This window comes from Tenrec ecaudatus, chromosome 4, assembly GCF_050624435.1.
Source record: "Tenrec ecaudatus isolate mTenEca1 chromosome 4, mTenEca1.hap1, whole genome shotgun sequence".
Classification (NCBI taxonomy): Eukaryota; Metazoa; Chordata; class Mammalia; order Afrosoricida; family Tenrecidae; genus Tenrec; species Tenrec ecaudatus.
Genome location: NC_134533.1, coordinates 196,372,779 through 196,385,816, shown reverse-complemented (window position 1 = coordinate 196,385,816; position 13,038 = coordinate 196,372,779). Strand labels below are relative to the sequence as shown.

Sequence of the window (13,038 nt, the reverse complement as noted above, 5' to 3'; positions counted from 1 at the left end):
ACACTACAGTGGTAGGAAGACACATTACTGGAGATAGTTCCCTTTAAGGTAAATTTGATTTCCTTGTATGGCAAAGTAGCAATAGAAGTTACTTCAGAATTGAATCTCCAAGTTAAAGGCAGACTTTATGGGGAAAAATTGGCATAGAAGCAATGTAGTATAAGGTGGTGGTTAAACCTAGAAAAACCTGATCTTTTTTTAATCCCAGTTCCAACACTGGCTGTACGAGGGACTTTGGAAAGTTATTCAACCTCTGTGCTTCAGTTTCCTCATCTGTAAAATGGGAGCAAGAATAACATCTGCATCAAAGTGCGGTTGTTGGAAGATTAAGTGAGTTCATGGTAATTGTGCCGCTGCTAATGGTGCAGTAGCATTGATGGTGATGATAGTGGTGCTTGTAATGGTGATGATGATGATGGTAGTGATGAAGGTGGTGGCAGGAACAGTAGTGACAGTGGTGATGGTAGTTATGGTGACAGTGGTTGTGGTAATGGGATGGTGGTGGTTCTGTTGGTAATGAGACAGTTCATGGTGATCCTGGTGGTGGTGGTGGTGGTGGTGGTGGTGGTGGTGGTGGTGGTGGTGGTGGTGAAGGTCGTGGTGGTGAAGGTCTTGCTGATATTGGTGGTGGCAGTGATGATGGTAGAGATAGTGGTGGTAGTGTCAGTAGTCATGTTAGATATAGTACATGCAGAGGTGTTGGTGTTGGTGGTATTTCTGATAATAATTATTAATATGTGGATGATACTACTGGTGATCCTAACACTCGAACATCTAAATAATGAACTCCCTGTAAAAAATGTTTTAAATAAATTCAAAACACTTTAAGTGCTTTTGTCTGGATAAATAAAGACTGCACACAAATCAAGAAGAAAACTTAGGAATTTGAGCCACAGAAAACATTCCTATAGCCTGAGAAGGAAAGTCTGAAATATTACAAAAGAAATAAAAATCATGATTCAAAAGGAGGACAAGATCTTCTAGGACAACTTTTCTGTTTTGCTTGGCAAAAAGAGCAAAAAATGATTTCTTTGATATAAAAGGATGAAGAAGGGATTTATTTACTGTTGCTGCATTTTCTCCCCGCTGAAGGGCCTGCAGAGCCTTTAGTAAGTGCCACCCCGGAGACCTAACCTGTGTGATTTAGAGGTTTGTCCCTCTCCTGAAGTGACAATTTTAAGAAATGCATGACTCCTCAGCATTGTCTGTCCCAGGGAGAGTTCAATGGAAACAAGATTTGCATTCATTTTCATCAGGAAACTTTAACAGCGTCAATGTTTCAATGCCGCCTTGAGTTTTCAGAATGCAAAGCAAGATTTGGACAGCCATTTGGTGGCCGTCCACGTGAAGCTGTAAGATTCTCTGGCCTGCTGTCATATGGTGTCCCGGCTAACAGATACAATTTCAGTGCTGGGGGCAAACACTGCAGGTGCTTCCCCAATGGTGGGTGCAGGAGATCTCTGAAACATGAACTGCGGGAAAGACCATGTGGCTTCGTATCATAAAGCTCAACACCGTGAAGTGGGGAATTGAAAATTCTCAAAAGAATGAGCTTGTTTTCAAGTTCAGCATGAAAACCAAGGTAATGCTGCAGAACCCTGTCTTTGGAAATGTTCTATTTCTTGAAGCGAACCTTTTGTGACCCCAGGTCTTCAGAGATTGAGTTCTGGCTACCCAAGCTTTTAGCAGTCTGAACTCTGATCTATGATTTCATCTGTTGTCCTGGGGGGAAAAGATGCTTCGTGGAACATTTCTATCTCCCCAAAGCTGCAATGCCTGTAAAGTATCTTTGTCCAACAGAAGTGACTCCTTGGCACTTCACCATATGAGAAAGCGCAATACATCCTGAGACAGCTTTGAGCTTTTTATTTAGGTTAGCAAGTTGAGAATCTCTGTCTCACTTAAGTCTCCTTTTTTAGGGTAGTAAAGATGTAAATAATCTAGCTTAACAAACATGTTCTATTTGCAGGCCCAACATCATATGATTATAATATAACAGACCAAGGACATTCAACACTAACATAACAATAAACAACAATCAATAAACTCAACAAAGATGGTAAAACAGTCAAACTAGACTTACGGGTGGTCCTCTTTGTCCCTGAGGTCCCTGTGGGCCTTGTTCTCCTGCTTCACCAACCTCTCCCTTTCATCAAAGAAGCATACAGATACAATTAGTGATCTCTTGTAAATTAACAGAATCCAGGTGCCATTTTGCTTAGAGTTCACACAGTTAATCTTTGCAAGTTCTTCTTACAGCACAATGACAGCCTCATTCAGGACAAATGTTTGGCCCTCAGTTTTGTTAACATAGATAACTAACATCTTGTCGCATGGCCGTGGTGGGGAGCTGAACTTCCTATGAGGACAACTTTAAGCAAAGCTTCCAGACCAAGATAAGACTATAAAGCAGTGGTTCTCAACCTGTGGGTTGCGACCCCTTTGGGGGTTGAACAACCCTTTGACAGAGGTTGCCTGATTCGTAACAATAGCAAAATGGCAGTGATGAAGTAGCAACGACAATAATGTTATGGTTGGGGGTCACCACAATGAGGAACTGTGTTAAAGGGCCGCAGCATGAGGAAGGTTGAGAACCACTGCTGTACAGGAAGATGGACAATAGAGCGATCTAGTTCTGAAGAAGTAGCTTATGGACAACTGGTACAGCACAGGTGATGCTTCCGTCTGTCATACATATACGGTCACTAGGAGTCAGAACAGGTTTGACGGCAACGGACTGCCTCTCTAGTAACAAATACAGTAAAGATGTTGATGTTGAAAATGAACAAAACCAGGAAGCAGCATCAGTTACATAATTTTACAGGATGATGGCTCTTCCTTGGTCTGTGGGGGGTGGGTTAGGGGTAAATCTATATTTGTATTTCTCTATCCATAACCTGTCTTTATCTATGTATGTGACTCTATATGGCTCAAGCTCTTTGTTTTCTGAATGTCTGTGTATGTGTCTTTTCTTCGCTGTATCCATCTGTCCAGCTATAGCACAATGGCAGTCAATATCCTTACAAACCACATCAGAAACTCATGCAATCTGAGTGTCTCCTCCAACACTCGGTGAAGAAGAGTGTGCTCTGTGGCATTTACCTTCATTCCTCCTAACCCAGCTGGTCCTTTGGGGCCAATGGGCCCTTGGGTCCCAGGAGTCCCCTGAAACAAGACCACAGGTACACAGTCACCATAGAGTTAAGTATCTAATGCTCTTGTTCTGTTTTTAAGGTCTGGAATTGGTAATATTCTCAAGAATTGCCTTGAAGATATAAGTCTAGACCGAAATGTTTTATAAAACCAATTAATTGTATCATCGAGCAATCCAACCCCATAATCTATACACTTCCACTCTGGGAAGGGAGGTGGCGCTGGAAAAGTAAGGGGCTCTATGTAAGAGGTCACATCTACCACACGCTGAGAATTGGAGGAGTTATCTAGCTACTGGAGGAGAAAACCTAATTTAATTAGGAGATTGGGAAATCAAAAACCTAGACCTTTTATCCACTTAAAAAATGTTTTAAATAAAAATAGAAAGAGCACAGTGATTACGGGACTGGATGTTTTCCAGACCAAAGGAGAATGAGGACAGAACTATGCTTGGGGCAAGCTCGGAGTTGCTAGTTTAGATTCCCAGCAGATTCTTGACTCGGCCCTACAGCATAGATTATGCTATCTCACTTGGGTCTGTAGTCATAAGCAGCTGGGTTGTAGCTGTCTGCTCTGTGGACTTTTCAAACCTACCTGTGCACCCCGTAAACCTTTTTGTCCAATAAATCCTGGTGTCCCCTGCCTTCCTCTTGATCCCTGAATCAAAGATGAAATGAAAATTCAAGAAATTTTTATAAAGCTATTTATAGTTCAGGCAAGTGCAAGGTCATCTTCAATGCCATTGGAAGCCCCAGTGCCCACCTCCCCCCTATTAACCAAACTCGAGTCAGATGGCATGAACACTCTGACACACGTCCCCATCCTCACCCCACACTCACTAAAACTGAGTCACAGGTGTGGGGACCCTCAGCATCTGGATTCTTAAACAGTCCCCAAGTGAATCTGGTGCACACAGAACTCTGAAAGCATCGCTTTTGTATTTTAATTTATCCAAGTCTGTTTAGATCCTAAAATGGGATCAAAGGGGCTGCTGGGATATTGATCTCCTTTCCAAAAAAATCCATCCTTTCCTTACACATTCAGGCCAAAGACAAGAGAGTGTTGACGATTGTATCAAGAATCAAAAGTACAGTTAAGAGGCCTGGTCTCCATGGGTGCGATGCGAGATAGTTTCTGACTGTCTCTCCAATCCCTTTATTTTACTGATTTTTGTCACTTAAAATTGTCTCCAACTTTCCTGAGAAAGCCTTTGCTATTAGTAGCATTGATCATAGCAGCAATCCTCCCAGGTAAGGTATTGACCATCATCTGATTACATAGGTTGACATGCCCACAGCCCATTGGGAAGGTAGGTGTTGAAGAGAAGTTGTGTCAATTGCCTTGCCCATGGTTCTCAGCAGTATGTGTCCCCTCTCTCCTCAGCATGTTGTAAAGGGGGTAAAGAGGAAAAGGCAGAGATACACAGTAATGGGGCCGGGGGACCTAAATCAGAGCTAAGCCAAAGATCAAGAGTAACTAGGATAGATATACATCTATGTATGTGTATACTGGAATATTTGTGATCTTTTCTATCATGAAGAAATATAATCTCTAATTATACCCCGCTATTTCATCCCTTTCCTTAGTGCCTTCATCAAGTCTAAAGACTTCATGAAATTCTCAAATTGTCCTTTAACACTCATGGGAAGTTGAATGTCTGGAGGGTGATTCGATGTAGTATTAAAATTTGTTTTAAAGTGCTTCCATTTTGCTGACTCCAGAAACTGTGATTGAGCAAGAAGCAGAGATAGGGAAAGAGAGACATCAGTCATATGATGGTTACCCAGGAGCAGAAGGTCAAAAGAGATTTTTTAAAAATCAAAACCTTCCTCCGTAGTGAACAGAGAGAGAAAGCCTTCCCAAGATCCAGCACCTTCAATCCAGACTTCTGGCCTCCTAACTGCTGGATAGGTCTGGTCTCACAGTCCAAGTACTGGAGCGTCTTTCTTCCACCCTGGGAACCCATCAAAGCCTGACTGAGCTCTCTGGCCAACAGCGCCCTGGGGAATTCCGATGTCTGACTGCTGTGCGAGATGTTGAGTCATCTTGGCTGCAAAGCTTCAGTCTTCTGTTTATTTGGAATGAATCTGATTAAAAGGAACCGCAGAGCATCAGCAGCGCTTCCTGTGAAGAAACCTTACTGAGCCATCAGCTGCTGACTGACAGGTCTGCTGGTTCCTTTCCTGAAGACTGAACAGAGAAACACGGAAGGTGGTCTGCTCATCACCCCGGGACCCACTATGGTGACCCACGACAACTAACCAGTTCTCATCACCTCCAACCCAACACCGGAAAATCCTGTGTGTGTCAGAGTTCAACTCTGATTTGCCAGAAGTAACTTTCTCCCAAGGTGCTTTCTTCTAAGGTACCTCTCTGGGTGGGCTTGAGTTGCCAAGCTTTCTGTTCGCAGCCAACCCTAGGGATTTTTTTACCCAGCCAGGGAATCAGATCCATAATGATAAAAATCAAGACAAAGAAATAAAATTCTTCCATTTGGGAAAAAAAAAAGAGGTGACTTTTAAAAGAAAGACATAGAAATTGTTCCAGACAAATTTAAAGAACAACAGATTTGAGATATTTTTTGAGGATTCTAAAAGAATACAGTCTAAGTTTAAATTTCAGCAATTCCTGAATACTCAGCAACCCAAACTAGACTGAATGCCTAAAGGGCAAAACCCCTGTGTTCAATGGTCTGCATCTCCCTGGCTCAGCAAAGGGTCCTCTGCATAGCAGAGACTCGGTGGTGAGAGCTGGTGATTTTTCCTGCCAATGAGAGTAAACTGTAGTGCATTAAATACCCCTTGATTAATTTGAATATACAACATCAGAGGCAGTAACTACGATCCTAGACTTTATAGGTAGACTGCCCGAGTTTGAGCATCAACTTTCTCTCTCATTAGCCAGGTGACCTTCATCAGTTTCATGAACGTTCCTGTCTCTCCATTTCCCCCCTGTCAAATGAGGATGATAAAATCTCCTTTCTCATTGAACTCGGAATGATTAAAGGAGTTAATGCCAGGGAAGGCTTTAAGGTGGTAGCGAGGACATAGTGAAAGATTAATCAATATTAGCTGCTTGGTTTATACTTGCCCAGAATGGAAGCTATGTAGACTTTGCTTCAGGAGGCTCTGGAAGGGAAGTATCCAAACTACTTTGATATACACGCAACCTCTATCAGAGTATCGCCTGTAAGAATCTAAGCTAAAATGTCCTGCAAAAGTCCTGATTACAAGGATCTACATGTGACCTCCTCCCTGGGGGACGGACAACAGAAAAGGGGGTGAAAGGAGACATGGGACAGGGCAAGATATGACAAAATAATAATTTATAAATTATCAAAGGTTCATGAGGGAAGGGGGAGTGGGGAGGATGGGGAAAAATGAAGAGCTGATGCCAGGAGCTTAAGTGGAGAGCAATGTTTTGAGAAATATGAGGGCAATGAATGTACAAATGTGCTTTACACAATTGATGTATGTATGGATTGTGATAAGAGTTGTATGAGCCCCCAATAAAATGATTTTTAAAATTCACCAATACTACCTGTTGGCCTGGATGCCCGGCTTCCCCTTGGTAGCCCTGTTCACCCGATTGTCCACGTACACCCTGTCAAAATGAATAAATCCTAGTTAGTTCTCGAGATACCTCCAGGCAGTATTGCCTTCCAAGGGCATCACTTGGAAGATCCAAGAAAAAGACTCAAAAATATTGGATAGGCTGTGCTTCATTGTTTTGGGAGATCAAGTTGGAGAAGAAGTGGGAGATTCCCATTATGTTGGCAATGTGAAGATCAGATTCTTATTCGTTTTAGTCTTGACACATCTACCAAGATTTTAGCCAGAGGTGAAAGCGAACTGGCTCTGTTTAGTTAACTCTAGCCCACGCCCCATTTGGCACCACTGGTTCCTAAAGTTCTAGCCAATTCCTTTGAGGCACATGAGCAAAAGAGCTGTTAGTCCATGAAAGAAAATGTGGAATGTTCTAATTTCTTACCCAGATGAATTCTTTCACTTCTATAGAGAATAGACATTCTTCAAGATTAAGGAGAAAACCTGTTTTCTGAAGTTTGCTAACATTTCCATGTCCCTCACTAGCTTACTGATTATTCACAGATGTGTAAAATAAAACGAACCAAAAAACCCTCAAAGTCAGAATTAGTCATTACATAGATTACTTGTGCTTCTTAAGTTCCATACTCTTAAACTCTTCAGATAAATCCAAAGCACTTCTATTAACTATTGATCATGATAGTGGGAATTGCCAGAAAAAAGCCCTCAAACTAAACTCCAAATTCACACCCATTGAGTCAGTGCTGACTCACAGCAACCCCCTGTGGGTTTCTGAGACTGCAGCTGTTTGCGGAAGTAGAAAGCCCAGTCTTGATCCCGAGGAACTGCTGGTGGTTTCGAACTGCCAACCATGAGGATCGCAGCCCAACGCCTAACCCACCAGGGCTCCTCAAGTTATGGTTACTGTGATGTTATTCTGCCTTTCAAAGTAATTAAGGTTTTCAAAAGAAATGTAAGTAGACATTTTAAAACAGGTTTTAAAATGCCTCATTTGCAAATCACATGAATGACACACTACTAGTTATCCGTTTTTTTTTTTTCAAATCCTGTGGGTACATATAGCAAATCCAGAATCCTTGTCCAAAAACCATTCCTTTAAGTGGATGTTAAAGAAATAACGTCAGCAAAGTAAAATCCGTATGACAGTTTCCCTGTGCATCACTGGCCTTGGTAAGCAGCAAAGGAGAACTACTTGAATGCATCATGTGAAAATGGCTTTAGTGAACTGTGACACGTCAACAGAGTCCAAGATCGCAAGGTAAAATGATCATGGGAAAGCAGACTGTAAAAGAATATGTGCCTGGTGGTCACCTTGATTATCCATGCAGCCTTTATTCTCTATGCAAGGAAAGCTATCCCACACATTTTTAACTGTGGTAAGGTAATAGTCTAGTGAACCTCCTAAAACATTGTGATTTTGCTAATTTTATCATAAATAAAAAATTTTTAATTCTGCCTTATTTTTAAAAATGGTTTGTTTTTTTAAAATGCACACAAACGTGTTTGCCATGCGAGCCTTTCCATAAGTAAACTTTTATTTTGAATTTCCATTTTATCGTGCACCCTGCAAAAATCAGTAAATAATTTTGTAGAAAGTAATGAGCCTTATTCTCCCTCGGCTCACAGGCGATTGTAGTTTGAATGCCAGTAGCTGGGTGAGCTAGATTTCTTCAGAACCTATGGATGACCTATTAATAGTTGTCGTCTCAGAGCCCAATGGAATCAAAGCTCCAATAAAGGATGAAACTGTGTGGCAAAGCACTGACACATTGGATGCTACCATTTTGCTCTGGAGCCTGCAAGTAGTTATTGCTTATCTCCCATTAAAACATGAGAACTTGGGCAGGAATTAGAGCAACACAGAATGGGGACTCATCCAAATTACAATCGATTCAAGAGAAAGGCTTCCAATTAAAAATAGCAGCTGGCACTCATTTTTCTCCAATTTGTCCTGAGACTCATGCAGTCAACAGCAAAGGGATCCAGGATATATACAGAGGAAGAAAATTAACAAGAGGTGATCACCAGACGAGTGATAAAAATGAAATTTTGATCCGCTGGAGAGCAAATGGGTAAGGGATGATTGACTGACTCAAGAGAAGAGGGAGTACTCCTTGGCAAAAAGACATGATCAAGCATAACTGGCCACATGAAAAGGCAGAAAACAACCTACATGATGGATCTCTTTAAAATAAGACACTAACTACGTGCATCAAAAGAGGAGCCCTGCTGGCAGAGTGGTTACGAATTGGACTGCTAACACAGGGCTAGCAGTTTGAAACCACCGAAGAACTCCACAGGGGAAGAGGAGGCCTTCTATTCCTGCAACAAGTTAGCCTTGGAGACCCACAGGAGCAGTTCTCCTCTGTCCTAAAGCATCACTATCAGTGGGCAGCGGGTTTGATTTTTAGTTTGGTGCATCAAAAGATTTCAACAGAAGAATAAAACAAGGACCCACAGACTGAGTCTAACAATGAAATACCAGACAAGGAACTGATCTCTAAAATGTATAGAAAATGTCGGTATTTCATCAAGAGGAAGGCAAATAATCCAATTAAAGGGGGAGGGGGCCAGAGGACATCCATAGACATGTCCAAAGAAGACATTCAGATGGGCAAGAAACGTATGAAGAAATGCTCATGATCATTAGCTAGTGGAGAGCTGCAAATATCGTCCCATCTCACCCTCAAAGCACACTTTTCCTCTTTTGGAAATGGCAAGAGTTCAATCTTTTCCATGTATCTAGTGATGACAAAAATCCCTTTATGGGGCATAGGGAAAAAGCTACTGTATACCAACATTCCTGGCATGAGGTCCAGGTAGTATGGCAGGGACCAGACCAAATCCAGGGATACATAAGGTAGCCAACTAAAAAGGTGGGAGAAAAAATAAGGCATTGGTAGTGAGTGAACAGGGCACTAACCCATCCAAGGGGAGGGTATTTTTTTATATCTCCACAGGGAAAAGGGGACTAGACTTCAACCCAGTGCTCCAAGATGTGAATACAACACACCAGCATGAAGCAGGGAACCAATAGAGAGGTCTGAGGGGCCAGCCCCAATCTCAACTACATGCACAGCCCCCACGCCCCCCAGAAGAATTTACTTCAGAGGACAGCACTGAAGCTACAGCTCAGGGAGAGGGACATGTCTGATCAGAGCACAAAGGAGCAAGTGATGGGGGAGGAAGAGAGAGAGGAGCACATCCTGGCCCACCAAGTCTTGAGGACGATATCCCTGCTCAGAGCAGCCAATGCACAGAGAGGACCACATGGCCGGCCCCACTATGAGACATGACATCTCTCACTGACCCATATCCCTACGGGGGACTACAGTGGAGACACAATACGGGAATTGAACCCAATCCGACACCACCACACTGGGGCAAAACACTAAAGGTGTGCAACAGAACGGCAAGGGGAGCAGAGCAAGGAAGTCCCGAGGGAATACCAAAAGTAGGCTTTCGGACCAGGATGTGGCACCCCATCAGATTCTTCCAGAAATCACACCTAAATGTCAACATTCAGACCTCGAACTATTTACAGGCCTTTCTTTTGTGTGTCATTGGTTTTTTGCTGTTGTTTTGTTTTCTTGTGTTGCTTTGTTTTGCTCTGTCTTGTTTTTTGTGCATATTATTATTTATGCAGGTCTATCTAGATAAGCTAGGTAGAATAAACAATCTGGAGGAGAAAACAATGGGACCGACCGTTCCTGGGGGACATGTGAGAAGGGGAAGTGGGGGAAAGGAAGTGGGTGTTAACAAACCCAGGGACAAGGGTGAACAACAAGTGATCCAAAAATAGATGGCGAGGAGGGTGTAGGAGGACTGGTAGGGCTTGATCAAGGGCAATGTAATGGAGAGGAATTACTGAAACCCAAATTAAGGCTGAGTATGATTGTGGGACAGGAGGAAAATAAAAGGAAATAGAGGAAAGAACTAGGAGGCAAAGGGTATTTAAAGAGGTCTAAATACAGACATGTACATATGTAAATATATTTATAAATGATGAAGAGGAAATAGCCTATGTGCATATATTTATAGGTTTAGTAGTAAGGTAACAGATGGACTTTGGGCCTCTCCTCAAGTACTCCCTCAATGCAAAAACACTTTGTTCTATTAAACTGGCATTTCATAATGCTCACCTTCCTGACACAATTGCTGGTGGTGAAGAAAGCTGATGGTGCCCGGCTATCAAAAGATATACCATCGGAGGTCTTAAAGACTTAAAAATAAACAAGCGGCCATGTAGTTGAGAAGCAACAAAGCCCACATAGAAGAATCACACCAGCCTGTGTGATCACAAGTTGTCAATGGGATCAGGTATCAAGCATCAAATAACAAAAAATCAAATCATTGTGAATGAATGGGAGTGTAGAGTGGAGACCCAAAGTCCATCTGTAGGCAGCTCGACATCCCCTTACAGAAGGGTTGCGGGGAGGAGACAAGCCAGTCAAGGTGCAATGTAGCAACGTTGAAACATAAAATTTTCTCTAGTTCTTTAATGCTTCCCACCACCCCCCTCCACTATCATGATCCCAATTCTACATTACAAATCCAGCTAGACCAGAGTATGCACACTGGTACAGATAAGAACTGGAAATACAGGAATCCAGGACAGATAAACCCCTCAGGACCAATAATGAGAGTAATGATACCAGGAGGGGAAGGGGAAGGTGGGGTAGAAGAGGGGAATGGATCAGAAGGATCTACATATAACCCCCCCAGGGGACAGACAACAGAAAAGTGGGTGAGAGGAATGTTGGACAGTGTCAGCATGACAAAATAATAATAATTTCTAATTATCAGGAGTTCGTGAGGGAGGGAGAAAAAATGAAGAGCTATACCAAAGGCTCAAGTCAAAAGAAAATGTTTTGAGAATGATAATGGCAGCAAATCTACAAATGTGCTTAGCACAATGGGTGGATGGATGGGTTGTGATGAGTTATATGAGACCCCAATAAAATGATTTTTAAAAGAAAAAAAAACAATTGAATAAAATTCCATACAATAACAGCAAAAATAAAAACCTTATATACCCATAGAGAGTCTCATTCTTCAAATGAAAAATTCATTGTTTCAGAGGTAGAAGTGCTTCTTTAGTTATTAGCTTCTTTTTTACTATCTGAATAAAATGTTATGGCGTGGAGGTGAGAGGTGTGACAGAGAGCCATCGAAACACTTTTTTGTTTCATGAAAAAGATCTCCATGGAACTTCCTAGTGATGTCCAGACAAGCTCAGTTAGCACTCTTTTGACCTCCGAGAGAACTATTTAAGGTAGCCATATAAGTGGAACAAAGAACACTCTTTCCAGAAGGTACTGACCTTCAACCCTGGTTGACCTCGTCTTCCTCTTGGACCCTAAGAGAGAAGCAGAAACCTTAGAAACAAAAATTGTGTGTGTGTGTATAATTTGCCCCAAACCATTCCATCTCCTTGTGTACAATGAATAGCCAGGCAAGTGTGCCCCACAAGTAGTTGCACTTACATTAGGGCCAATGTTTCCAGTCTCCCCTTGCGGTCCATCCAAACTAGAAATTCCCTGAAAAATAAGAGATAAAGGTGAAGTCAGTGTAGATGTCCACACACTGCTGGGTCTGCCCCCTAGACTTGCTTTGCTCAGTACAACATTCCCTAGGCAGACATGGCGACCTAAATAAACTTTAAAAGTCACTTCATCTGTTGCACTGGTCACATTTCAAGTTCTCAATGAGTGCGTGTCTCTAGTGGCGACCATATTGGACCGTGCAGATTCAGAGCGTTTCCATGATCTCAGAAAGCTATCGTGAGCGTGCCACCCTAGAAGGAAATAGCACTAGATGCTGGTGTTTCAAAGCACTAATGTTGAATCCATCCTTCTTTCCTCAGTTTGTTCCTTCCACATCTTCTTGGGATGGCCCATTCTGGGACATCTTCTTTAACAAGCCAGTCGTAATTACTGAGAATACGGGCATTTTCCTTTTGCCCGTATCATATAGAGTGTGACAGATGGAAAGGGTGCGTCTCTGCACACATGGGGTGGATAATCTATAGGGATGAGAATGGAGAAGAGGTACAGTCAGCATCAGGACAGACCCGCGTCCTCTCATCCCTGCAGGATCCAAAGTGGGGACCGAAGTGGAGCCAGAAAAAGAATGAGCCCATCTTTCAGGAGAAATGAAAGCCACACTGGATCTTGAGTGGGCATATTTTAGATAATTATCTAGTGAAACCACAAGCTCACGCAACTAAAAAGTACTTAAATTGGGAAACACTTGGAAATACAGGCATAAAAACAACTTTATGTGCAAAACTGTTCATCCAGCTCTTATTTATAAAGGA

The 13,038-nt window shown here is 42.3% G+C and overlaps 1 protein-coding gene across 1 annotated transcript in view; it reads right to left on the bottom strand.

Annotated features, from left to right (window-relative positions):
• Positions 1 to 13,038, bottom strand: part of LOC142445403 (collagen alpha-4(VI) chain-like) — a 126,338-nt gene that overhangs the window by 46,753 nt on the left and 66,547 nt on the right. The window contains exons 20-25 of the mRNA XM_075547203.1: positions 12,206 to 12,259; positions 12,043 to 12,078; positions 6,694 to 6,756; positions 3,748 to 3,810; positions 3,103 to 3,165; positions 2,084 to 2,146 (exon numbers count right to left, since the gene is read on the bottom strand). Of these exons, the coding sequence (XP_075403318.1) occupies positions 2,084 to 2,146; positions 3,103 to 3,165; positions 3,748 to 3,810; positions 6,694 to 6,756; positions 12,043 to 12,078; positions 12,206 to 12,259 (342 nt within the window). The remainder of the gene's footprint in view (positions 1 to 2,083; positions 2,147 to 3,102; positions 3,166 to 3,747; positions 3,811 to 6,693; positions 6,757 to 12,042; positions 12,079 to 12,205; positions 12,260 to 13,038) is intronic.